At 41.9% G+C, this 27,691-nt stretch overlaps 1 protein-coding gene across 1 annotated transcript in view; it reads left to right on the forward strand.

Annotated features, from left to right (window-relative positions):
• Nucleotides 1-27,691, forward strand: part of NUP210 (nucleoporin 210) — a 462,103-nt gene that overhangs the window by 148,373 nt on the left and 286,039 nt on the right. Inside the window, exons 11-15 of the mRNA XM_069206618.1 lie at nucleotides 711-848; nucleotides 9,942-10,097; nucleotides 12,577-12,775; nucleotides 15,144-15,289; nucleotides 16,426-16,647. Coding sequence (XP_069062719.1) covers nucleotides 711-848; nucleotides 9,942-10,097; nucleotides 12,577-12,775; nucleotides 15,144-15,289; nucleotides 16,426-16,647 — 861 coding nt within the window. The remainder of the gene's footprint in view (nucleotides 1-710; nucleotides 849-9,941; nucleotides 10,098-12,576; nucleotides 12,776-15,143; nucleotides 15,290-16,425; nucleotides 16,648-27,691) is intronic.

Genomic DNA, 27,691 nt, shown 5'->3' on the forward strand with positions numbered 1-27,691 from the left:
AAAAGCCCAGAGCACTCCATTGTCTCCAGAGGAGCTCCCAACATTCCAATGTTCTAATATACCCTTAGAACCCACCGTAGCGGGCTCTACCGGCTATTAAAGGCCCGCTCCCGAGTTAAATGCCCGAGCCGAAGGCGAGGCCATTTAACAAGGGAAAGGGCCTTTAATAGCCGGTAGAGCCCGCTATGGCGGGTTCTAAAGCTATTAGAACATTCTGCCACTCAGGGCAGAATGTTCTCTTAAAAAGAACAAATTGCTCACGGAGCCCGAGGGGATTAGAATCCCCTCGGGCTCCATGAGGCTTTGTTCACAGCTGCTGCTGTGAACAAAGCCCATTGGAATGTTGGCGCTGCGGGCTTTTACCGGCCAGTAAAAGCCCGCAGCACTCCATTGTTTTCAATGGAGCTGCCAACTTCCAATGTTCTAATATGTCTTCTGCAATAAGAAGCAAATGATTTTAATGTTATCTGCAAGTGCAGTCACATTATGTGATCTACGTGAGTGCTCTCAGTTCTTGATGAGAACGTTGTTATCTTCACAGGCAATTGTTAGGATAAGTAGACGTAGTGATGTGGATTAATACTATAGTGAGCCTTGTCTTGGGTACTAGCTATGGTTCTCCATAACTGGTATCGACCAGGTAAGAGCTAATCAAAATGCAGCATTTTGGGAGTGTATAATCATCTGATTTACAATTTGTTGTGTTGCAGGACGGAGGAGTCCACACCCTGCCTGTTCCAGTGAGAAACCAGCAGGAGGTTGAAATCTATGGGCCCATAATCCTTTCACCAAACATTTTGATATTTCCCTGGCAGCTAAGGGCTGGTGCCTACCAGTATACTATAAAGGTATTCCATTTTGGTGCGACTGGATTTTTCATACCCATTTGTAAGGCAGAGCATATTTAAGTCATACAGTTATTTTGCACAATGTGAGAAAGCTGTGTTCATGAACAGTGCCACCTTGGTTTTAATATACAAAAGTGGTTATCTTACTATGTTTTTTTGCTAAGCTTGTTTATAATTTGTGTGGACTTTTGTTTTGTGCTGTGGCAGCACTTGTATCATTCCACTGAAGACCTGCAGTAAGTTCTACATACCTTCAGTGACAGATTCACCACTAGCTACAGTCTATCTCGCAAATATGATTATTTCTTTTATACGTTAGAATAAGACAGTTGCATTCCTTTGAATTGTGCAACATTGTGCAGGGAGTACATGATTCACAGGATACTTGCATTAGTTATAAGCGTGTACCTGGCATATTTGAGTGTGTGGGCTGATGTTGGCAAACATCTTCATATCTGTGTGCAAATTCTGAAACATGAAACTGACTTTTTTTCAGTATTATATTTGTTTAAGCCTTTGTAGGCTAAAGTGAAAGCTATTTTGACTTTATTTTTTGTCTTATTCAGCATAAATCTATGGCAGTGCTACAAATCTAAAGAGATTTTATGATTTGGATTTTTTTTTTTAAACTTCATTTTGATTAATGAGACACCAAATCAGCATACCTCGACACATTGAGATGTATTCAGAAATAGAGCCGACTTCTATACAAAGTATTAGTTGTAGGCACAACATGTAATAACAGTTGAATTTTATCAACTCCCGGTGTGTAGACCTGTTTTTCTGTAGGGCTACCTGTTGGAAGCAATGCAGCAAAACATGTTAACAACAGGTTCACACCTAGTTTTATCAATCGTCGCAGCTGTTTTTGCCTCCTCCCCAGCACTCTGTTGGGGACCGTGAGTTTCTGGGGTTTACTAGCCCTGCTATGTGTTGTTGATAATTTGATTACTTACACTGAGCAGGTATGGTTTTTGGCAAGCCTCAGAAGTCGTGCCGCCTAGCTGCTAGGTGTAAAGTACATTAGTATACTCAATTCACAATTTCCTTCTAATCCCATCATCTTAATACAATAAATTGTGCCTGTGAGCCAAACATTGGGCCTGGGGTGGGAATTCACTGATCCATCTCTTAGCTACTCCGTTCTGTAGCCAAATAATATGTTGGTTTTTTTTTAAAGTGTGTCTGCTGCCCACAAGTGTTTTGGCACTGAGGAAAAAGAAGCAACTGCTAGAGCTGTATCTCACTTGCTGGAAGAGCCAACTTCTTAACCACTTCTTGAACTGACTGTGGCAGGAGATCTATATATGAAGATGGGTGTACAGATCTCGTGTTTGCCTGTGAAGTAGGAAAAGGAGCCACTGCAATAGCATTTAATATATGAAGTGACCACTTATGGTTGCGAGATGAACCAAGAGAACTGAGAGAGCAATAGAGTAGAAAGTTTCATTTAAGATAGATGGATCCAGTATTGTTTAAAGTTATGTGAACAAATAGTGATTTTAGGATTGACCACTGCCATAGGTAAGATGAAGGGAAGCTGATGCCTGGGCTGGAAGATTGAGAAAAAAACAGGCCTCTGTATTTTCAACACTGTAGGCAATGGAGAATATGGAGCACAATTCCCAGGTGAAAAGGGTTTTTGTAGTACAGATGTGAAGGATAGCTAGAAGGATGACAGTACCCTTGGCTACCTTATGGGTTGGTGTCCGGTTGCAGCCTAACCAAAAGCTAAAGTTCCTACTGCATTCCATGGAAAAGTGTTGGGGCCCATATCACAGGACCACCAGAGAGAACACTGAAAGTTAAGACCTTCATCCAGCTAGCCAGTGGGACATACAAGAGCAGAAGATATCTTGAGTTACAGAAGAATTGTCAGCGATGGCTGCGATGCTCTGAGTGTCATCAGCATGTGACATGATCTCAAAACCAAACAAATGCACCAGGAATTCTATACAGATAACATAAATATTTAACAAAATGGGCCTTAATGGGGAGCTCTGCTGGGACACTAAGGGGTTCATTATGAGTTTGGTGTATGGTTTACACCGTCTGCCGAACTTCTGATGGGGAGGTTGCTGCCATACAGCCCCATTAAGAGTTTCCCACTAGGTCAGTGGGCGGAAACCTGAGTTTCTACTTGCTGACCTAGTGGGAAACAGCCTTACTGCATTGTCTCCAGGTCGTAATCGAGCCGGTGGCAATGCTGTAGAGTGCAGGGTGCACCAGCACCCTTGCAATGTTCACTGTCTGATAAGCAGACAGTGAACATTGCGAAGGTGCTGACCGGGGGTTTGGGGGGGGGGGGGGAGCCCTACCCTGCCCATGCCAAGTGCATGGGCAGTGCAGTGGCGTCCCTGGGGCCCCATGCTCATGTCCTCCACTAGCATTTTCATGGCAGTGGTACCACCTTCTGGCAGAGAAGGGGCAGGTGGATTAGGACTGCAGCCACCTCCAGACCTCCGGGATTTCCGAACCTGGTGGAGCTGGTGCCCTGGCGACCTGACTGCCAGGGTTCTGATGACGCGCTTGGACCACAGCATTGGTGGCGATCAAACCGCCGTCCGCGAGACTGGCGGGCTAGTGACCGCCAGATTCGTAATGAGGCCCTAAGTCAGGGGGTCTCCAGTTAGGGTCAATGAAAATCATCTCATGCTATTAATATTATTAGTAACATGACTGCACCAAACAAAAGAACATTGGCGGCCACTGTATGCAAGAAGACTAGCAGTGATCACCTCAGTGGATTAGGCAGGATTGCCAATAGTAAGGCAAAAACGTCTGTCAATTTTGAATGCCTCAACATGGGTATTAGGTAGCAGCGATGCCTGCAATACCCTGCCACCAAGGTTATGACATTAGTATTAAGTCCGGCCAGCATCATATGATTTATCACTTAAAATAGGTTTTGAAAATTGAGCCATTTTTCTCGAGATATCAGCCGAGTTAAAATAAAATATGCACATGTTTGTCTCAAACACATACTCTTAATTTTGGTATACCTATATTAATTAAATGAAGTAAAAGTGCCTAATTTAGTAGGCTAAGCTAAATACAAAGAATGTATATAAAGTAAAGGTATTCTAGATTACTTTCAATCACATTGTTTATCTGGTATCATAGGACAAAGTTTGGAGGAACTTAGTAATTGAGCAGTTGTTGTCATGTCAGCTTATGTATTTCTGTTAATCAATGTTTGTTGTCTGATCCATACTGTATAGGTCTCCTATCACTCAGCTGTAGCAAAGAACTCTTAGCCCTCTCAGGTCAATGTATTCCATAGCTGTCTCAGCCACTGTGAAGTAGCTTTTCCTTCTGTGTTTAATGCATATTTTGGTAGGGCATAACAGAACATATTGCCTTTCCTTTTTCCAAAGTTTTTTGTTTTTACTTCAAGGAACAATGGAGATGTGGCCTCCTCAAATTGTACGCAAGTTTAAGATAGTGTCCCCTTCTCCTTAGTTGAGGATTCTGACAATAACTGGTGTAGAGTTCTGACCTGGGCAGATTTGGAAGCCAGCACCCTGAGTGACGTTTGACTATGAAATATCTCTTGAGAAGTATTCCCTGCTGAAAATTGCGCTCTACATCTGTTCAACCCATTGTTGCATATTACTGATTTGGCTTCCTTCGGGTATTCTTACAATTCCGGGGTTGTTTTGCCTTGAGTTACCTTCAGGGTCTTTGTTTCTTGCTTGGACCACTGTCAAGGTCTTTTCCAAGGTGTAGTTTTTTGCTCTTGGCACATTTGAGCATCCCTCAACATCAGAGATTTATTGCTTTGCAACGTCTAATCATGTCACAATCTTATGGAATTTCTCATTTAAGTTGCTGAGACATATAAAGTAATACATTTGGTTACTGGTTGACTGCGGTGTGACTCCTGGTTCAGCAGCACCCACAGTCCTTGTAAGGGTAAGACACAATAAAACCCCAAATTAACATGTGCTTATTGCCCCCCCCCCCCCCACCTCCCCTCCCCTGCCCCCAAGTCACTTGAAACAGAGCTTTCAGGCTTAATCTAGAGGCAGTGTATAAAGTATTTGGGCAATATTTCAAATGGTAAAGCAGTGCAAACACCATACAAAAAGGATCCCACACCAGGTTAGGAAAAATGAGCTGAATTTTATAAATAAAGCAAGACCAAACCAACAAACATCCAATCAGTACAACCGGAAATGTGAATTTTTGAAGAATACACTATAAAATAACACCTAAAAGCAGAAAGCACCAACCATGGCTCCCAAGTAAAAAAATTCAACGGGTCAGATACAGTCCCAGATTAGTCCCTCTTAAGTTTCACCTTCTCATGTTTGGTGCCAAGAGTCCCCTTTGTGTTGGAGGGCATCGTGAAGAACATGCTGGGTGTTAAGGGTGGGTGCTTTTGCGTTCTTAGTCCTTTTGGGCTGTGCAAAGAGAAGGGCTGGCAGCATGTCATGCTAGATTTTTTTTTTGTGAGTGGCATTGTCTTGGTGTAAACGGGCCCGTTAACTGTCTCAGTGAGCCCAATTGCTTGATTTAAAGAGTACTGAGACACACCAAGTGCCAAGGACCTGAAGGGCACCACTTAGGGGGTCAGTAACTTGCTGCAGCTGGCACCAGGAGCTGACTGGGGAGGTTTTTTTTTAATGTCCCCTTCCTCTCCTCCCCCCCTCAAGGCCTAGATCAGGAGACCAGCAGACTGAGCCTTGGAGTCAACGTGGGGTCCTGGGTTCAAGATGGAGGTGCAGGTCCAGTTCTTCATCAGGCAAGAGGACAACAGGGCAGCAGTACTTTTAGAGAAGCTGAGTAGCAGTCCTTGAGGCAGCATAGCTGTCCTCCTTCCTGGCAGAGTAACAACAAATCAAGAAGGTCCTAACTTTCGGCACGGTTACATACAACAGAATGTCAGCTGTGAGCCAGTCAATAATTGGTACAAAATCCATTAAACATTACACACCGTAAGAATTTTAAATTGGCCGACCTTCGACAAATCTATTTAAAACATTTTTGGGCAAGACTGACCAATAGACCTACGAGTCTATTATGTCAACTTATGATTTAAATGCCCACTCCTCCTTCCCCCACACACAACTTCCCTTAATAGGCAAATCTGGCTAAAATATTGATCTATATTTCTGACTCAGATTTGTTGAATCAAATGCATTTTGTGTTGTAGATACATTTCAGATTTTGATTTGACCCAACCGTGCCTCTCCCTTTTGTTTCCCTTCCTCCAGCTCCACTGGGAGGTTGTCTTTTTTTTCTTTTTTTTTTTTTTAATGCTCTTCCTTCTTTTTCAACCATGGGCTCAGAACCTCTTCTCACCATTGACCGTTTTTCTCAGCTGTTTCCTTTTTGTTTGCTGCTCTGTAGTTTTCCTTTCTTTGCACTCTTATTTCTGAGTTGCAGTAGATAGCTCAGAAAGATGGCTAGAAACCCTTTTCATTTTTTGCTTCATATTTTCTCTACACATAATTTTTAATAAGTAATAGATTTGTTATGCCTGAGAACTTTGCTGTTTTCCTCCTCTGAACCTGACATTTATGTACCTACGGCTGTATAATTGATATACCAGAGGGTTGCAACCAGTGTTTGTTTTTTGTACCAACAGAGTACTTTTAGAAACTGCCACACAGGGCAGCATATTATGAACCTGAACCTATGTGATCTCTAGGCAGTAATTCCTCCTTTGCTTGGGGGCGTGAATGTCTTTTGCCTTTGCAGTTATGCTTTATTTGAAGCCTATGTTCAGGAGTACACAAATCGTCAGACGGCACACTGAATGTGTGTATGACACATAGGAAATTGCATATATAGTTAGTGCACCCTTTTAAGAGGTCTTCCTGGGAGATGTTGTGGGTACCTAATGACCTTCCTATGCAGACCCAGCAGCGGAGCACAATCACGCACTGCAACCACCTAAAGTTCACCCAGGTTTGCTGCCTGCAGGGATACATAGGCCAGCAGTTTGAATGCCTTTTTCTGTATTTAACCGCAGCCTTCTGTCTGGCACAAGTGAATTTTCTCCTGCCCTGAAGACAGCATTGTGTTTCATAATCTGGCGCACTGTTCCCTAATGCACCTGATGCACACAATATCGGTGCAGACCCAGGATAGTGCTCCCTTTATATTCAAGTCTCTTGAAAATCATAAGAAAATTACCATTTTATCCATCTGTCAAGTTAACGTCATCAAAGTTTCAGTCTTCACATTGAGCTTTCGTCCGAGTAATAGACTTAAGATTTTCAGTATCAAAGTGGTTTACAAAAAGGTGTTTACTATACACTTTACATAGCTAGTTATGGCATTGTGGGATTGGTTCAACAAAGGATTGAGTTGTGAATGTCTTTTGAAATGCCAGTTGTATGAAAACTAAATATACACAACAGTTGTCCAGGACAAATGATGCTTTAAATGTACCTGCTCTGCCATTTCCACATGGAGAATGAATAGATGGATTGCTCCACAAAGATAGAAAGGAAACTGTGGCATTTCTGATGCATAGAATAACCGGAAAATAAAATATATACAATGCATGTTCTTCTTTCTGGCTTTTACTAATGTCTAAGACAAGTTTATTGTGTTTTTGCTGCAAATAATTTAAAATCTATAGTTGAGATTTTACTGTTACTTATTTTTTACATCGTCAATGCAATTCAAAAGTGGTTATTCACTTTAATAGAAAAACTGTGTTTCTTGGCTTTGTAAGCTTAGTAAACTGGAAGATTGTATTTTGCTTTTCCATTATGCGGACCTCAGGCACTTCTGGTATAGATGGCATTAGTTGTGTGCATTATAACAAAGTTAGTCAGTAAATAAAGGAATCTCCTTTCCAGCCACAAATAACTCCACTACCACAGCTCTCCCTCTCATGCTTAAACGGAGTTTTTGTTTTTAACCATTAGTTAAGAAAAAAATTGAAACATTATTCTTTCAAATTTCTGTGAAGACCTGCCCAAAACTTTAAGGTGACTAAGTTTATTCTTCCTTATAAAAGCATTTATTCTAAGTTCTAAACTTATATATTTATCATTTCTTCTTTCATACTTTTCTCTCTGGAAAGAAGTGTAGTATTGATATATATATATATTTTTTTTATGTTTAAAATCTTTTTTGTCTTTTAAAGGTACAAAAGATTATTTGTTGGCCTGTCCATGAACCAAAACAATACTTTTTTCTCCCTATGTTGCGTAAAAATAATATTGAGCTTTGACCTTGTGGTTGCTGAGTGAAGACTCTGCTTGATACTTTTTGTGGTCTGACTTGACAGTGCAGCTGTCGCCAGACAATTGTTTGACAATCCCCTAAAGAGGGGCTTTGGCTCCGCCCACATGTTGGGAGTCAGGAGTATATGTTTTGATTGGGCAGAAATTGTTTTCGCCCACAAAAAAGTGCTTGCCCTCCACTCAGGTGTGATCATTTTGTTCATTTATCCAGCTGCCTGAGCCTGAACATTCAGGGCATACACTTGGCATTGTAATTCTGTTAAAGCATCTTAAATAACTAGATAATTTATGGTGATTTTCGCTGGCAGCAGCACAGATCGGAGGACTCATTCTTTCTTCTTTTCTCTTCCACCCTTTTCCCCTCAAAGTCTCTCTTTTACTTTAAAACAGATTGTGTCTAAAATGCAGAAGCAGAATCAATGCTTTGCAGAGAAAGCAAACAGTTCTGTTAATCGAAGAAGTGTCCAGCAGCGCAAGGTTTAGATTGTTACACTTTAATTAGATACATAGCACATAAATGACACCAGCAATGTTGAGTCTAATAACTGGTACCCCTCCGAGCTGCTCCCCCAAATGTCGGGACCCAAAGGCCACATACACCTGGTATGGAACTGTCCTAAAGTACAAAGTTTTGAAGGGAGATGGTAAACTGATAATTGACACATGTCGCTCACAATTCAACTAGAGCCACACACCTGCTTATTGGGAATGGATGTCATAAAAACAATTAAAAACAAAGTATAAAATAAAGCAAAAGTTTGTGCTGTATACCCTCCTGTTAGCTAAAGGAAGTTTAGCGATAGCCTTGCTGGGCTCAAGGACCCGAGGGATACCAATGGGTCTGGGATGTGGCAGAGTGGGCGACAGAGAAGGAAATAAAAAGGAACCTCACCAGAACTTGCGACAAGCTACAAGAAGACCTGGACTGTGGAAAGTGCAATTGCTTGTGCTGCCCCCCCCCCTCAAAAGCGCAAGCATGTTAGTCTATTACATTATTATGGTTGTATAGTAGCAAACAAGCAGCAGACATCCATGGCACTATCAGTTCTGTTGTCCAGTCGTTGCATCGTGCAAACATGCTCCAGCTACTGTATGCACTATGCTGCTCACGTGCAACCTGTGTCTGTGAACTGTCTGTGCACTGCTTTAAAAAACGAATAAAGTAGCATTTAAAAAATGCACAAGCGCAGTTAGGGAATGCCAAGATACCAGAAAGAATAATTGATTTTTGTCTATGTAACTCAGCTTTTTTTTCTGAGCCATAGCTTATTTTTAGTACTAATTTCCAAACCTGTATACTTGTTCTAAGTGCACACTTTAGGAAGCATCTGTAACTCTCTATTGAAGCAATATGTCATTAATTCATTTGTGAGCTCAGATTTGTATTGCAGACTTCCACATTGAGATGGTAGTATTTTTTTCTTTTTTTGTGGAGTATGCTTGAAATAAGACATATATGAAAAATGAGTGTCTTGCTTCTTTTTGAAGACAGTCATACTGAATTTTTCATTTCTGATTTCTTTTCTAATTTCAGCTTCAGATTTCTTTTTCCCGAGGATTAAAAGTACACCTGTGGCTCAAAAACATTAGCAATCGTAAATGTAGTAACACATTGATCACTAGATAAAGCTTTTTTTGCAGTATTGAGGAAATGTATTTTGCTTTTTACTGTGGGAAGTAGTGAGCTTTTTACCAGATTTGTCTAATGCTTAAAAGACGTGACTGGTAACATACCCACGCCTGTGTGTTAAGCAATGGAACTCGACACTATAGACACAATATATATATTCGTCAATTAAACGCATCTTCGACGCTTTGCTACTTTTTATATTCGCGCATTTTAAGCCTTGTGATCTTATCAGTTGTTCTTTCCTTTACCCTTTAGGCCCATGGTGGAAGTGGGAACTTTAGTTGGTCATCGGCTAATCAAGGAGTGGCGACAGTTACTGTTAAAGGTGTTATGACTACTGGAAATGATGTTGGTGTTAGTGCCATACAGGCTCATGATGTTCAAAATCCTCTCCATTACGGGGAAATGAAGGTGAGTGTGACCGTTTGTTGTTAAACTGTCCTTGCTGGAAAGTGCTGACCGTTTATTTAAAATAATCCATAAAATAGATTAGTATCGGAGATTGCAAAAATGTTTTACTTTTTAGGAGCGTTCATTTAGAATACATTTCCTTCCAGTTTGTTCTGTACAATCCTTGCATTGCTACAAATAGCAGTGCAATTACTTGCAATTGAAAGTCTGTAATATATTTACCCTTTGTAATTTGCTTCTCGTAATTGTAATATAAGAAATGTTATTTTGTATTTCGCGTAAATTGGCCTGATAAAGTTTAAAGTTCTCCAAGTAGGATTTTTTTTTTCATAGCACATTAAACGTGTAACAACCGTTCTGCTGTGAACTGAAAAAAGAATGAAATTCCAAGATCAATGTTGTGTGTGCAGTAGCCTACATGCAATGTTGTAGATGGCAAGGAAAGGACATCTATTTTATTGCATGAGTATTCATGTGTTGGAGCAGAGAATAAATAGAACATTACCATCTTTAGTGCCTCTCAGTAAAAATAGCATATGACCGTCAATGAGGTTTCAAACCTCGGGTCTTTTTTCACACCTCGGGTCTTTTTTTTTCACACCTCAACACACATCTGCTGCATGTCATTTTGGTCATCCACATCAGATGTGGCGAGCTGCAACGGTTCTCCATTTGTCATGCATTTCATTTCCTTATTTTCTTCGTTTTCATTCTACACTGTGCTTATTGTACTCTAAAATCTTGCTTTGTGGATTCCTGTTTCCATGCACATGTGGCCCTAAACGCTTATAAGTTTTTTACTTGAGCCAGTACGCAAGTCTGACAGTACTGTCAAGACATGTAATAAGTCATAATTTCTGCTTTACATTAGTTGTAAAGTGGTAATTATTCAGAGTTTGAGGTTTTTAAGCTAACACACAAATCTGTACCCCTTTTGAAGACGCCCCCTGCAAAGAAATTAAAGGTACCTCCATCCTATGTAACAAACCTATACAAATCTGTATGCATTTCCTGTGTTGGGCTCTTGGGAATCACTGCAAAAGGAGTTCATGTTGTGTTTCACAGGACACAAGACCTTCCAGAAAACTATTACATACTCAAGAAAACCTTGACTACCTGGAGGTCTCTACACTCCTTGTGTACTTCCTTCTTTTACCGATTTGAATATCCCCAAAGCACCAGTTGATTATTGCTCCACTCTTGCTTTTTAAGGGCTTGATGTAATTTCAGCTAAATTTGAATTTCCTCTTTTGCCTTTAAATGGGCACATCTTCATGGGATGGATGTTGGAAATTTTGGTCAATACAGGTGCATCACAGGAAATTATTGTAAGGAAGGATAAATATTTTGCTAAGAGGTGTTTAAATAGCAATTTAAACAAATCTGGCAAAGCCAATCGTTCTGGCTTGCATTTTGAGCTCTGAGTAAAACATTAAGAAGTCCTGCAACCGTGAGTAAACAAAAATGATTTTCATATACAATGCATCTATCAATTAAAGAGTTTAAATGTGGGATGATTCTGTGTGCTTTTGGAGTGTCAGCTAGTCTCTGATGTGTTGCAATGCAAGCACTTTATAGGAGATGGGATGGTACATCAAAGGGTCTTGTAGTGTAAAGTAAGAGAAAAATACTGATGGTACCTCATCTGCCTGGATAAATATTACAGTCAGCTGTGTCAAGCCAACACTAAACAAAAATCAGAAGAATAATTGACATCACAAAATGGATTCTGTGACTGACAATATAAATGACAGTTTCTTCCAGTGAAAAATAACATGTTAACATCTGCTGTCATGTGCATTTTGGAGAACAAAGCTAACAAACCACATCACCATAATTTCTAATCTTTTTCACAGTGTCATTTTCTACTTTAGTTTGTGCATAATATGTTGATGACCTCAGAATAATATTTTTTTTTAAATCATAACTCTGCCACTTACCTCTGCACTTTACTTCAAATCAAGTGCAAATTGCATGGCATGGACATGAAGCAGCTTTTTTTTTTTAAACAAAAGTGGGAGTATATGTGCCAATTTTATTTTCTAGATAATAGTGAAAGCGACTCCGACTGTCAATGTGTTGCTATTAAACCCTTTTAGTGCTCAACTTAATTCCTAGGGCAAATGTGGATTTTCAGTCCTCCATTTTAACACTGCTTTAAAATGGCCTTTATGCAAGCCAGGGACTTCAAACTATATTTATACTCTAAGAGCAGAACAATGATCTTGGAAAATAGGGTTTCCTAAATCTGTGCCAATAACAAATAATAGATTCAAGTAACAAATAACAGATTCTTCAATAACAAAAAAACAAAACTAATCATAGTTTATTACCAATTTGTTAGTACAAGTAAAGGTGTAACCGTTTGAGGTTTACAAAATAGTTGGGATAAAGTTTGCTTTTATTTCACTATGTTTGATATATGCACTGTTGCATTGTTTCAATATATTATTTTGCTGAATTGTCTCTTGTGTTAAAGGTCTATGTCATTGAACCCAGTGGTATGGAGTTCATTCCGTGCCAGGTAGAAGCACGAGTGGGGCAGAAATTAGAATTACCTCTGCGGATTAATGGCCTGATGGATGGGAAAGGAAGTGAAATGGTTACATTGAGTGACTGCTCACATTTTGAATTGGCTGTTGAAGTAGAAAATCCGGGTGTTTTTCAACAGTTACCAGGTGAGGAGGAAGTTTTGGTTTGTGTACGTTATAAATAACAAACACAAAACATGCACGTTTTAATTTCTGATTATTTAAAAGAATTACATTATTCATAGACTTGGGGCCCAATTTAGAACTCGACAGACGGGTTACTCTGTCACAACAGTGACGGATATCCAGTCCGCTGAAATTTAAATCCCATTATATTTTATGGGATTTAGATTTCGACAGATGGGATATTCATCACAGCTGTGAGGAGTAACCCGTATACAGAGTTCTAAATAGTGTGTGGTAAAAGCTGTACATTCTCGCACAGTTGTTTGTCTATAGGCACTGAATGTATTCCATCAGAGTGTGATTATTACATCATTGTGTTGTACAAATCTTGTATAACAGTTGAATCTTACTGTTTTTCAAAACGTTAACCCTAGCATTATGCCTTAGTCCGCAATATCCTGAAGAAGAGGATAGGTAGCTGAAAAAGTGGAGGGTTAAATCCACATGAAAAGTCAGACTTTATTGCTCATATGTTTTCAGCAGCAGTGGGATTGCAGATGCTGTGAGAAAAGTTGCTTTCCTATCCATGCATACTCTTTAATTCTACCTGTCATTAACCTGTAAGTAATGTATGAATTAGACTCATAAGCAAAGTAAAAGTAGTTTATTCAAGCCTCCATTTCAGACATGAAAAAAAGGGCTTGAGATAATGATGAAAAGATATTGTATTGAATTGTAAATATATTGTAATTGCATTTATATAGTGCTTTCTGTCTGGTAATGCTTCAAACCCCTTTATGGCAAGTAGCACAATACTCTGTAATTCATAATTAGTGGTTAATCCAGTGGTATTGTTGGGTGTAAAATAATTTTGTGTCACCATGCTTGATATTCGTAACAATTTGCAAATTTTCACAAATTATTCGCAAATATGGAAAAATTTGAAATAAAAATCAAACTCATTCATACACTAATTCATTCACTCGTACATGCACTCAGACTCATGCGTCCACTTACACAGACACTCATGCACCCCCCCACACCCACTCAGACTCAAACACCCACTTTCAGACTCACTCAAACTCTCACGCGCCCACTCACAAATCCACTGACAGAGACAGGCTCTGTGGCCAACCTGCACTGCCCACAGCCAAAGGGTGTGTGTGGGGTGAGGTTGAGTTGGTTATAAGGGCTTGACTGCAGGCCAGGCCGTGTGTTAGCCGTGCGCCATGGGGGCGGGGGGTTGGAATGATGTATAGTAATATATATAGTAATGTATAGTAATTAAAAAATTTCTAGTTAGGTTCTGAATTTATTCATACAAAACCATAGAAATTCAGCAGTTAGAGTTCTTTCATGTAACTATAAATTGTGCCCTAAGGTAACTATAACTCGTGCCTTTGCCATGCACAGTTAATCACCACTGCACATATTATATCATTGATGAGGTCTTGAATGGCATCTTTGAAATTACCACTGCAACATTTGCAATACAATTATTGAATAAAAAAAACTGCATTGCAAGGGCGCAAATTATAGTTACTTGAAAGAACTCTAAGGCGCTCTGTATCTCATGCAATATGCATCTTCACGGAGTCTACACGTCATTAATGCCAGGAAGTGCAATAGGCTCTATGAACAAATTTATGATGATTAATATACAGATGTTTACTGGAAGACATCAGGTCAGCCCGACCCCACCCCAACCACCACGTTTTAACAGAACATACGACCTGTGGACGTCAACTCACCAAAATGCCAGGGGTAGCATACTTGACATCACATGCCATTTGACCTTTACTTTCAGTCACACATACATGCTTTCACATTCACACACTGTCTCCCACATACACACACACATGCAACTTGCATTAAAACACATTGTACTTACCTCAGCTTTCAAGTAAGGACATATTCCAGATAATTGTACTCCATTTTTGTTTCACACATAGTGAATAATGCTATTCACTATTTGTGTAGTAAAAGTAATTGGCATAAAACCAGGAAATTGGAACCCCATCTGGCGTTCATTAGGAAGTACAGCTCCTGTGTTCCAGGCACTGATTTTGATAAAATATTGAAGAACTGTAAATCAAATGTGCAGTGCAGATTTTTTATAGAGATTTTTCATTAGCTTTTTAGCCATTCACTGGGAAGACTGCCCGTTTTGTGTGTCATTTATCATTCTATTTAAAACATAGCAGCTAACAATTTTACTTATAGGCTAACTAGAAGCAGTGTGTCGCTAGAACATTATTGTACTTTGTGCTAGATGGAAAAGACTATTTATCAGGATGCCAGCCCATACGTTTATGTTTAAGGCTAACATCTTGTTGGAGAGAGAGGCATCGTTTGGTCTTCTAAAATATGTAATTTTTTGTTTTAACAGGGAGACTAAAGCCGGGGCCTGATTTCTGCAGTGGTGTCACAGTAAAGGCAGAGGCGCAGGGCTATACAACGGTCCTTGTTAGCTACACACATGGTCATATCCGTCTCAATGCCAAACTGACCATTGCTGCATATCAGCCATTAAAGGTAAGCCTCGGGTACCTTTATAGTTGTGGGTTCTACCATATTTGTGCACTAAAGGTGTTTTATACGGTGTTAGAAATGGACAGTTTGAACTGTGAAGACGTCAAGTGTATGGCAAATATTGTGGATCACTGATGGCTGCGGTGTTTGAGGCACAGTGCACATTGTATACTCTCAAGCATCATCCTATGTCTGCAGAAGAGTTTCCCAAGCAAATCCATAGGGACATAGGACTCTTATGTTAGAATCGCGTTTGGCTAGGTTTGTTTAATAGCATTGAGATAATGTTTCAAACTGTGTAGTGAATTGGGTTTAATGTACAAGGACGGTTAACAATCACACCCATTATTTTCGGATACTTCTATTCAACTGCAAATACCAGTGATATTTGTGGTTCCACAAAACTCTACCTTTGTCTACATTACTCCATCTGTTCCTTATTTCTTAATGTCGACTTTTCCAATAAGGATTTAAGTGAGTGTTTGTTCCATAACAGGGGCTACTAACTGGGCCACATATTTCTTAAAAATGCAATACTTTTCTTCACATTTAATTTGTTAGTTAAAAAGTGCCTATGTTTTTGTTGTGGGTGTAGTTAGTAAGATATACTTGCTGTGTGCAGCTTACAGAATTGTGGGCATAGACTACAAGAATCTGGCAGCCTTTACCAACTGTTGTGATATACCTGTGTACAACCAAATTGACCTTCAACCTTGGAAGTGGGTGGGACATTACTGTCAGGAGCCCCTCCACCTACCTTCTTGTACTTTTTCATGTGACTTACTAGTGTCTCAAAGCCCCTCTGCCCATACTGACTTTGCTTGTCCATGAGGGCAAATCCTGGGAATGCAGGTGTGGAAGGGTTTGTTTTGGAAGTGGAGAATGAATAATAGAAAATACAGCTGAAAAACTAACATTAAGGGCAACTGTTTCACCTTGGGGCAGTCAAATGACGTGCACCTCTAGCTTTGCTTTCATTGTCTAGGATTCTTTAGAGAGCTCTGTATGGGCACAAAACAAGTGAGCAATATCTTCTGTGTTGCCCATGTGCAGTGTATCACAATTGATTTGCAACATCCACCTTGTTTCTGTTGATTCCAATTTTCATTCTCCTTGTCAATACATTCATTCTTTTCTAGACTGTTGATCCTGCTTCGGTTGCCTTGGTAACATTAGGGTCATCCAAGGACATGTTGTTTGAAGGGGGACCATTGCCATGGGTTCTTGAACCATCAAAGTTTTTCAGAAACATCTCTACAGAGGATGCAGACAGCGTTGGAATCAACATCTTCACCCCTTCTGCATCTCGAAATCCTTTGCAACACTGGATTAGAGTTACATGCAGAGCACTTGGAGAACAAGTAAGTGCAGAAAATGTTGTTTTTAGTTGGCGTGGTGATTTAATGGAGGAATATATGGGAGATTAACTTGGGGATATAGTACCACTTTCATCTAGGAGTGCACTGATAGATACTATGAAAGGTTTACGAAAAAGGATTCTTCTGTATTTTGGGCGTTTTTCAATACCCAACTTGGATAATTGTATTGTTCCTAGTCTGATTTTTGTTTTTAAGCTATATTCTATATATTGATTTGTAGGTTCTCTACCTGAAAATTAGTTTTAAAATAGAGTTTAAATTATTGAGCACATTGTGATGATAAACCACAGAGTAGTTTATTTCTTGAAGTGTTTATCCAACATAATGTATTAACTACATGGAACTTTTTTGGGGGAAATGGAGTAGCATTTTTTTGTGATTTCTGATGTCAAGTTAAGACTCACCTTGTAGATCTGTGCTCACCATAAAAGCTTTACCCTAGAGTATCTGAGCAGCCTCTGGGCTACAGAGCAACCGCTTGAGAAAGTACCTCTAAATGGTAGGTTTCTAAGGCTCTACTAAGTTAGTGCAAGAGGGGACATCTTTGAGTGAAACCACATGGAGCTGTAGTATTCCTGCAAAATGTATGATTAAACTGGGGTCTGGTAGGTCCCTCATGGTATGGTAGGTTACTGCCGTAATTGCACATCTGGCCATTCGTAGTGAGGGCTTAAGTAATAAGAAGTATTGATGGATTTGCATCCCCATATGACAATCAGTTCACCGATTTTAAGATGGATGACAACGTATCCTCATCAAAAGTCTAAAGAAGGTAATGGAATTTCCATTTGCAATGAATGACTAGGTTTCTTAAGAACAACATCTCGAATGTGGGCAAAAGCTCTCCGTGAGTGGGTACTCCGAGAGACCAGGGTGGCGGAGGAAACGACACGCTCAGCACATCTCTTCAAACAATGAAATATTGCTGAACGAAGCTTCAGCGGGTTGGTTCAAGTCAGAGTTAAAGCTGCCTCTTGCTTGTCCTTAACAGCTTTAAGCATGTCACAACCCGTAAGCACATTCACCCGCATGACCTTTCAGGAAATCCTGTTGGCCCAGCACATGCATCGCTAATCTTGTACTAATAATGCAGAAGGAGCTGTGTGCATGCGGCCACTGGGCAGGGCAACCCCGGGTTTCTTCTACCTTGGGACCATGACACCCACAAGCCAATCAGATTTCAGGCCCTGAGCAGGATTGCAAAGCCCTGATATTTTGTGTTTCATAACAGATAAGATGACTGAGATTCTCAAAGTAATTTTCCCCACGTACACCAAAGTATGCTACCACTACCACGTCTCCTGGGAACTGATTAGACAGGCCATGAAACTCCAGCGCTTTTAAACTTCCAAAGATAGCCCTGAACCAATTGAAATCTTGAGACTGGGCCTTTGATTAAAAAAAAAAAAAACCTAGTCTTAAAAAAACTGTAAACTTTGCACTTGTATAGCGCACTACTCACCCGTTAGGGTCTCAAGGCGCTGTACGCATACCGCTGTGGAACCCCTCCTGGCTTTTCCCTGTGAGGCGCCCACTCCTGGACAACCCCACGGTGAAGCCAGGCATCCAAGCGCTGAGTGCGCTGTTGAGGAGATTAAGCAAGCTATTGCCCAGAGTTACAGAGTGAGACCCATCAATTAGATTAGGCACCGAGGTGAGAATCATCTGGTCCAAGGGAATTGAGCCCAAGACCCACTGAGGTGGGAATTGAACTCTGGTCCCGGGCCAGATCTCTGCATCAGGGTCTGCCGCTCTAACCATTGTGCCACACTTCTCCACAAGTGACAGTTGTAAGGGAATAACGTAAACAGAATGCCATACTACTAATAGCAAGCATTTGCAATGCACTGGTTCTCGCGTTTTCTCAAGTTAGAGCTATTAGCGTTTTAAACTCCTAACCAGAATTTTCTTGCCACATAAACTGAAAAGTAAAACAGTTTCACATAAACGATCCAACAGCCCCCATGAGTGCGAAGCAGACACACAAAAGGAAACAGAAATTCCCTTGCAGTGTAACATATCGGCAAAAGTGCAATTATCCATGCAACTGCCAAAAGTGCAATAATCCATGTAGCCGGCAGAAGTGCAGTTATCCATGTAACAGGGTCAATGTCATGCATAGCGCTTGATTACTGCCCAACGAGATTGCGTTGCCTACAAAATAAAAAGAAAAAGTAGTTCAGACACCATACGGAAAACATCGAGCCTTGTATGTTTTCAGTAGTTGGCCGGTGCGCTCGAGGAGGGCTAAACATCGGAATTGGCATGACATATGCATGCCCTTCACTAAGGAAATCAAGCTAATTTTAAAAGGCAAGCCGACGAACCAACCAAACTGATGGGCATGGGTAAAAGTCCTCAGAGAGATTACACCAGGGTGAGAGCACTTTGTGTGCTTGACCCTAAAAAGAAAACGTAAGTAGCTCTGTTTAAATACCCTGTGCCAGAAAGATCTTAATCTAGCAATGAATTAGTCAAAACTATAACTAAACTTTAACCAACCTGAGTCTTATGAATGTGGAGTAGATGGTAGAGACAATTGCCCTCAACTTATCCTCAATTCGTCATTGTTTATTGACGGACTTTTTTTCTTTTTTTTTAATAACAGACCATTTGAAGTAATAGCAAGCACTGTCTTAGATTTTTTTAAAGGAAATTGGCTGGGATAGCTCAATGTAAGCTGAACACAGACTGTACAAAGGAAGAATACATTCTACATTCAGTTCCGTGGCCAGTACAACAGGGAAGATCAGAGTCACCAGGTTTCAGTTACCCCTATCCTTAAAGAGCCCTCTTCCCTCTACTTTCCACTTTGTCTAATTTTCCCCTCTTAGCTGCTTTGGCCTTGTGAGAGTCCATTTTATTTCCAGTAATCCTACCTTAGACCTACCAAGGGCCATGTGTAAATAGTCAAGAAGTGTAGGTTTTGCAGCATGAATCTAATGTAAGTTATTATAATACGCACGATTCCCTATAAAGCATGTCAATATAATTTTCTTCTTTGTAAATAAAGGCTGGCATTGGCCATATTTGATGTTACATTACCTGTGGTTTTACAGTGTGCTATCGATGAGGGTATCCTGGGGCTGTAACAGGTCTGTGAGGCAAGCCTCAAGAGTGCTTTCTTAAAGAGCCAGGTCTTCAGATTCTTGTGAAAAATCAAGAAAGGAGGAGGAGGATCTGTTGTGTTGAGTTTCTGGCAGAGCAAAGGGGCCTGGAGGGATGGTGGAATTGTACATGGGTGGTCAAGTAGGCAGGGCCAATGTTGGGAAGAGCTTTGTACATTTGGGTGAGGAGCTTACAGTGTGCACGCTGGTGTATCTGGGGTTAGTGGAGTTCTTTAAGTGTGGTGTGGGCTCAGCGTGGGGGTGGACTGGCCTGGTTGTTGCTTTCTGAATGCAGGAATGTCTTTACTGGCTGGATTTGGTCGTGCTTTGTTGTACTAGCAACCTTGGAAACTAATTTGAACATTGTCTGAGAATTCAAGCACTTTGACTTTGGTTTAAGTGAAATAATGAGAACTCCAAAAATAATAAATGAGCCCCATTTCAGGGTCTCCAGTTCAGCCATAGTGAATACGTTTACATAAGGGACGTAGATCAGATGAAGGTTAGTCCATAGAAGCAATGCAGGTTGAGCATGGTTCTTTTTTTATTACATAGACCAACAGCATAGAAGTCATTAGAGATTGCTAAAAATATTAATTTTGGTGATAATAAACATTTTGAGCACAGCTCTGTTACTGTTCAAAAGATAGGGTTGATTGTCATTTCGGTGCCAACAATCATTCGCAAAGCTGTTAGATTTGTCATTTGTAGAGCATGTGCACACCCAATTCGTCCACCATACAAAAGTCAAACCTATTCACTTTGACAGTGATTGTTTCAGCATCTTGAAACCTTGAAACCTAATGTTCGATGGCATCTGTCGCTGTAGATACGCATGTTCTGCAATAGCTCGCCATCTGGTGTTGGGCCGGAGTGTTACAAGTTGTTTTTCTTCGAAGAAGTCTTTCGAGTCACGGGACCGAGTGACTCCTCCTTTTGTCTCCATTGCGCATGGGCGTCGACTCCATCTTCGATTGTTTTTTTTCCGCCATCGGGTTCGGACGTGTTCCTGTCGCTCCGAGTTTCGGAACGGAAAATTAGCTAATTTCGGAAGATTTTCGTCGGTATTGTTGCGTTCAGGATCGGCGTACTTAGATTCCACACCGCATCGAAGATCGAAGAGCTCCGGTGCCCTTCGGGGTAGTTTTTCGATCCTCCGTCGGGGCCTGGTCGGCCCGACCGCGTGCTGAAGAACGCCGATGGAACGGACCCCGTTCCGTTTCTGCCCCAAATGCCAAAATAAATACCCCTACACAGACCAACACTTGGTCTGCAACCTGTGCCTGTCACCTGAGCACAGCGAAGACACCTGTGAGGCCTGTCGTGCGTTCCGGTCCCGAAAAACACTCCGAGACCGTCGAGCCAGAAGACTTCAGATGGCGTCCGCACCGACAGCCCAACGGGAGTTCGAGGAACAGGAAGAGGAAGGTACCTTCTCGATCCAAGACTCAGACTCCGAAGGATTCGACGATACACAAACCGTGAGTAAGACGTCGAAATCCACTCAGAGGAACATTTACAAGGCCCAGGGGACGCCACTGCCACCAGGCCATGGCTCGACCCATAAATTCGGTGACCGACCGTCGGCACCGAAAAAGGCCCAAACAGTGCCGAGATCGTCCGACTCCGGTCGAGACACCGGCACGCAGCCTTCTCGGGACCGAGAAAGTGCTGGAGACAAGCCTCGACACCGAGATGCCGGTGTGGACACGGCTCGACGCCGAGACAGCGGCACCGAAACAGATCGACGCCGAGAGGTTTCGGCCCCGAAAAGGAAAAAAGTCACCTCGGAGCCGAAAAAACACGCAGACAAAGTTTCGATGCCGAAACAAACTGCAAGCGACCCAGCTTCAGGCTCTTATACAGAAGAGCACTCGCTAACCTCCCAAATGCAGAAGCATAGGTTTGAGGAAGAGCTACAAGCAACTGATGTGGACCATACGCAAAAGCGTATCTTCATTCAGCAGGGGACAGGAAAAATAAGCACCCTTCCCCCCATTAGGAGAAAGAGAAGGTTGGAGTTCCAGACGGAACAAACACCACAACCAAAAGTGGTGAAAAGAGTTACACCACCACCCTCTCCTCCGCCCGTGATTAACGTTTCACCAGCACAAACTCCATCACACTCCCCAGCTCACACCACCATGAGCCAGGGTGACCAAGATCAGGACGCATGGGACCTATACGACGCCCCAGTGTCAGATAACAGTCCGGAGGCATACCCTACAAAGCCATCTCCACCAGAAGACAGCACCGCGTACTCTCAAGTGGTGGCTAGAGCAGCACAATTTCACCACGTAAGCCTCCACTCAGAACAGGTCGAGGATGATTTCTTATTCAACACACTCTCCTCCACCCACAGCTCATACCAAAGCCTGCCTATGCTCCCTGGTATGCTCCGGCACGCAAAAGACATCTTTAAGGAGCCGGTCAAAAGTAGGGCAATCACACCAAGGGTGGAAAAAAAGTATAAGCCGCCTCCTACGGACCCGGTTTTCATCACTACACAGCTGCCACCAGACTCTGTCGTTGTAGGAGCAGCTAGGAAAAGGGCCAACTCTCACACATCTGGAGATGCACCACCCCCAGATAAAGAAAGCCGCAAGTTCGATGCAGCTGGTAAAAGAGTCGCAGCACAAGCTGCAAACCAGTGGCGCATCGCGAACTCCCAGGCACTACTTGCGCGCTATGGCAGAGCCCACTGGGACGAGATGCAACATCTCATTGAACATCTGCCCAAGGACTTACAAAATAGGGCAAAACAAGTGGTTGAGGAGGGACAGACCATCTCCAACAACCAGATACGCTCCTCCATGGACGCTGCAGATACAGCTGCACGGACAATTAATACATCTGTAACTATCAGAAGGCATGCATGGCTCCGAACGTCTGGATTTAAACCAGAGATTCAACAAGCAGTTCTCAATATGCCTTTTAATGAAAAAGAACTGTTCGGTCCAGAAGTGGACACAGCGATTGAGAAACTCAAAAAAGATACGGACACTGCCAAAGCCATGGGCGCACTCTACTCCCCGCAGAGCAGAGGGAATTACAGCACATTCCGTAAAACGCCCTTTCGAGGGGGGTTTCGGGGTCAAAGCACACAAGCCAGCACCTCACAAGCCACACCGTCCAGTTACCAGGGACAGTATAGAGGAGGTTTTCGGGGACAATATAGAGGAGGGCAATTCCCTAGAAATAGAGGAAGATTTCAAAGCCCCAAAACCCCTACTACTAAACAGTGACTCACATGTCACTCACCCCCTCCACACAACACCAGTGGGGGGAAGAATAGGTCATTATTACAAAGCATGGGAGAAAATCACTACAGACACTTGGGTTCTAGCAATTATCCAACATGGTTATTGCATAGAATTTCTACAATTCCCTCCAAACATACCACCAAAAGCACAAAATTTAACAACACACCATTCCAATCTCCTGGAGATAGAAGTGCAGGCACTATTGCAAAAGAATGCAATCGAATTAGTGCCAAACACACAAATAAACACAGGAGTTTACTCACTGTACTTTCTGATACCAAAGAAGGACAAAACACTGAGACCAATCCTAGACCTCAGAGTAGTGAACACTTTCATCAAATCAGACCACTTCCACATGGTCACACTACAAGAAGTATTGCCATTGCTAAAACTACACGACTACATGGCAACTTTAGACCTCAAGGATGCTTATTTCCATATACCAATACACCCATCGCACAGGAAATACCTAAGGTTTGTATTCAAAGGAATACATTACCAATTCAAGGTACTGCCGTTCGGATTAACAACCGCACCAAGAGTCTTTACCAAATGTCTAGCGGTAGTCGCTGCACACATAAGAAGGCAGCAAATACATGTGTTCCCATATTTGGACGACTGGCTAATCAAGGCCCATTCGTTCATACAGTGCTCAAATCACACAAATCAGATCATACAAACCCTCTTCAAACTCGGGTTCACCGTCAACTTTACAAAATCCAACATTCTGCCGCGCAAGGTACAACAATACCTAGGAGCCATAATAGACACATCAAAGGGAGTAGCCACTCCAAGTCCACAAAGAATTCTAAATTTCAACACCATCATACAACGCATGTATCCAACACAAAAGATACAGGCAAAGATGGTATTACAACTCCTAGGCATGATGTCTTCATGCATAGCCATTGTCCCAAACGCAAGACTGCACATGAGGCCCTTACAACAATGCCTAGCATCACAGTGGTCTCAAGCACAGGGTCACCTTCTAGATCTGGTGTTAATAGACCGCCAAACTTACCTCTCGCTTCTGTGGTGGAACAACATAAATTTAAACAAGGGGCGGCCTTTCCAAGACCCAGTGCCACAATACGTAATAACAACAGATGCTTCCATGACAGGGTGGGGAGCACACCTCGATCAACACAGCATACAAGGACAATGGAACGTACATCAAACAAAACTGCATATCAATCACCTAGAACTTCTAGCAGTTTTTCAAGCACTAAAAGCCTTCCAACCAATAATAGTTCACAAATACATTCTCGTCAAAACAGACAACATGACAACAATGTATTATCTAAACAAGCAGGGGGGGACGCACTCCACGCAGTTAAGCCTGCTAGCACAAAAAATTTGGCATTGGGCAATTCACAACCAAATTCGCCTAATAGCACAGTTTATACCAGGGATCCAAAATCAACTCGCAGACAATCTCTCTCGAGATCATCAACAAGTCCACGAATGGGAAATTCACCCCCAAATTCTGAACACTTATTTCAAACTCTGGGGAACACCTCAGATAGACTTGTTTGCGACAAGGGAGAACACAAAATGCCAAAACTTCGCATCCAGATACCCACACAAACAATCCCAAGGCAATGCCCTATGGATGAACTGGTCAGGGATATTTGCTTACGCTTTTCCTCCTCTCCCTCTCCTTCCTTACCTGGTAAACAAACTCAGTCAAAGCAAACTCAAACTCATATTGATAGCACCAACTTGGGCAAGGCAACCCTGGTACACAACGCTGCTAGACCTATCAGTGGTACCCTGCATCAAATTGCCCAACAGGCCAGATCTGTTGACACAGCACAACCAAAAGATCAGACACCCAGATCCAGCATCGCTGAATCTAGCAATCTGGCTCCTGAAATCCTAGAATTCGGGCACTTACAACTTACCCAAGAATGTATGGAAGTCATAAAACAAGCCAGAAGGCCATCCACCAGGCACTGTTATGCAAGTAAATGGAAGAGGTTTGTTTGCTACTGCCATATTAATCAAATACAACCATTACACACAACTCCAGAACATGTAGTGGGTTACTTGCTTCACTTACAAAAATCTAACCTAGCTTTCTCTTCCATTAAAATACACCTTGCAGCAATATCTGCATACCTGCAGACTACCTATTCAACTTCCCTATATAAGATACCAGTCATTAAAGCATTCATGGAGGGCCTTAGGAGAATTATACCACCAAGAACACTACCTGTTCCTTCATGGAACCTAAATGTTGTCCTAACTAGACTTATGGGTCCACCTTTTGAACCCATGCACTCCTGCGACATACAGTTCCTAACCTGGAAGGTGGCATTTCTCATCGCCATTACTTCCCTAAGAAGAGTAAGCGAGATTCAGGCGTTTACAATACAGGAACCTTTTATACAACTACACAAAAATAAAGTCGTCCTAAGGACCAATCCTAAATTTTTGCCAAAGGTTATTTCACCGTTCCATCTAAATCAAACAGTGGAACTTCCAGTGTTCTTTCCACAGCCAGATACCGTAGCTGAAAGGGCACTACATACATTAGATGTCAAAAGAGCATTGATGTATTACATTGACAGAACAAAAAACATCAGAAAGACTAAACAACTCTTTATTGCATTTCAAAAACCTCATGCAGGAAACCCAATTTCAAAACAAGGTATAGCCAGATGGATAGTTAAATGCATCCAAATCTGCTACCTTAAAGCTAAACGATAGCTGCCCATTACACCAAGGGCACACTCAACCAGAAAGAAAGGTGCTACCATGGCCTTTCTAGGAAACATCCCAATGCAAGAAATATGTAAGGCAGCCACATGGTCTACGCCTCACACATTCACCAAGCACTACTGTGTAGACGTGTTATCCGCACAACAAGCCACAGTAGGTCAAGCTGTATTAAGAACATTATTTCAGACTACTTCCACTCCTACAGGCTGATCCACCGCTTTTGGGGAAATAACTGCTTACTAGTCTATGCAGAACATGCGTATCTACAGCGACAGATGCCATCGAACTGAAAATGTCACTTACCCAGTGTACATCTGTTCGTGGCATCAGTCGCAGTAGATTCGCATGTGCCCACCCGCCTCCCCGGGAGCCTGTAGCAGTTTGGAAGTTACCTTCAATTATTTATATATGTGTCATCTCAACCTTAAATAGGTGCATACTTAGTCACTCCATTGCATGGGCACTATTACTACAATTCAACTCCTACCTCACCCTCTGCGGGGAAAAACAATCGAAGATGGAGTCGACGCCCATGCGCAATGGAGACAAAAGGAGGAGTCACTCGGTCCCGTGACTCGAAAGACTTCTTCGAAGAAAAACAACTTGTAACACTCCGGCCCAACACCAGATGGCGAGCTATTGCAGAACATGCGAATCTACTGCGACTGATGCCACGAACAGATGTACACTGGGTAAGTGACATTTTCATTTTCAGATATAGAATAGTCCTTTTTGCCTTCCGTTGGATGTGTAAGCGCGTACCCAACCATGAGAAAACTGATGATATGAAAATGTTCCTATTGGCAGATGCTGCGTGCAAATGCTAGTGTTGCTATCCAATGGCTTTAGATTCCTGAGCAAAGAAGCCGGTAGTTAAAGGTTCACTGAAAGCCCCTTAAAGTAGGTATAGAATACAGTTCTATTAGCCATGTATAGTGCAATACCATACACATCAAACCAAAAATGACATTTTAGCTGAACAAAGACCACCAAATACATAATTTGCTAAATCCCATTTACTTAACAGAAATCGGAAAAATAGGAGGAAATGTGCTCCAGATAACCTATCAATAACGTGCACAAATCAGTGCCTTGTGCTCCAAAAAATCCTCTTCTAAATATGACGAAATAGTAAACATTGCTGAATGTTCAAATACCTGATTTTTTTTTTTTTTAAACACAGAACAGGAATATATTGTTGAATAATATTTAAATCAAAAATCTATAATAGTCAATAATTTGACTTTCAGTTATGCCCTTCAACATGATGCCCTCAATATCACCTAAGTAATCTGGGGGGGGCGTGGCCTGACGCCATGGCGGTCGCAGCCTCTTCGTGAGGCTCCCGCTCTACTCTCCTCGTCCTCTGGGTTACGACGTCAAAATCTGCCGAGGACGCCGAAAATAGATCATGGCGAAACAATATCCGCGTCATAGGGCTACCAGAACGAACGAACTGAAAGATCCAACCTGGTGGAATTTCTTTAAAATTGGCTGAAGGAAAACGTAGCAGATGACGGCTTATCCCAGTTCTTTGCAATAGGAAGAGCTCACAGGGTCCCGGCACGCTCCCCCACGCCCCCCCCCACCACCAGGAACCCCCCGTAGACCAGTAATACCCAGACTGCTTCATTACAAAGACCAGGACTACCTACTAAGTCAAAGTAGGAAGAAAGGAGACTGCATGCTTGACAACCACGTGATCCGTATCTTCCCTGATTTCTCTAAAGAAGTGCAGAAGCAGAGAGCCTCCTTTAGGGAAGCCAAACAAAAACTCCGCAAGATGGGAGTCCAGTATGGGATGATGTTCCCGGCCAGGTTAAGAATAGTAACCAAATCTGGCGCACAATTCTTCGGCACGGCAGAGGAGACCTGGCGTTGGATCGATGCACAGACGACAGGGGACAAAGACCACAGTCCTGATAATCTCTG

This window comes from Pleurodeles waltl, chromosome 9 (assembly GCF_031143425.1).
Source record: "Pleurodeles waltl isolate 20211129_DDA chromosome 9, aPleWal1.hap1.20221129, whole genome shotgun sequence".
Lineage (NCBI taxonomy): Eukaryota > Metazoa > Chordata > Amphibia > Caudata > Salamandridae > Pleurodeles > Pleurodeles waltl.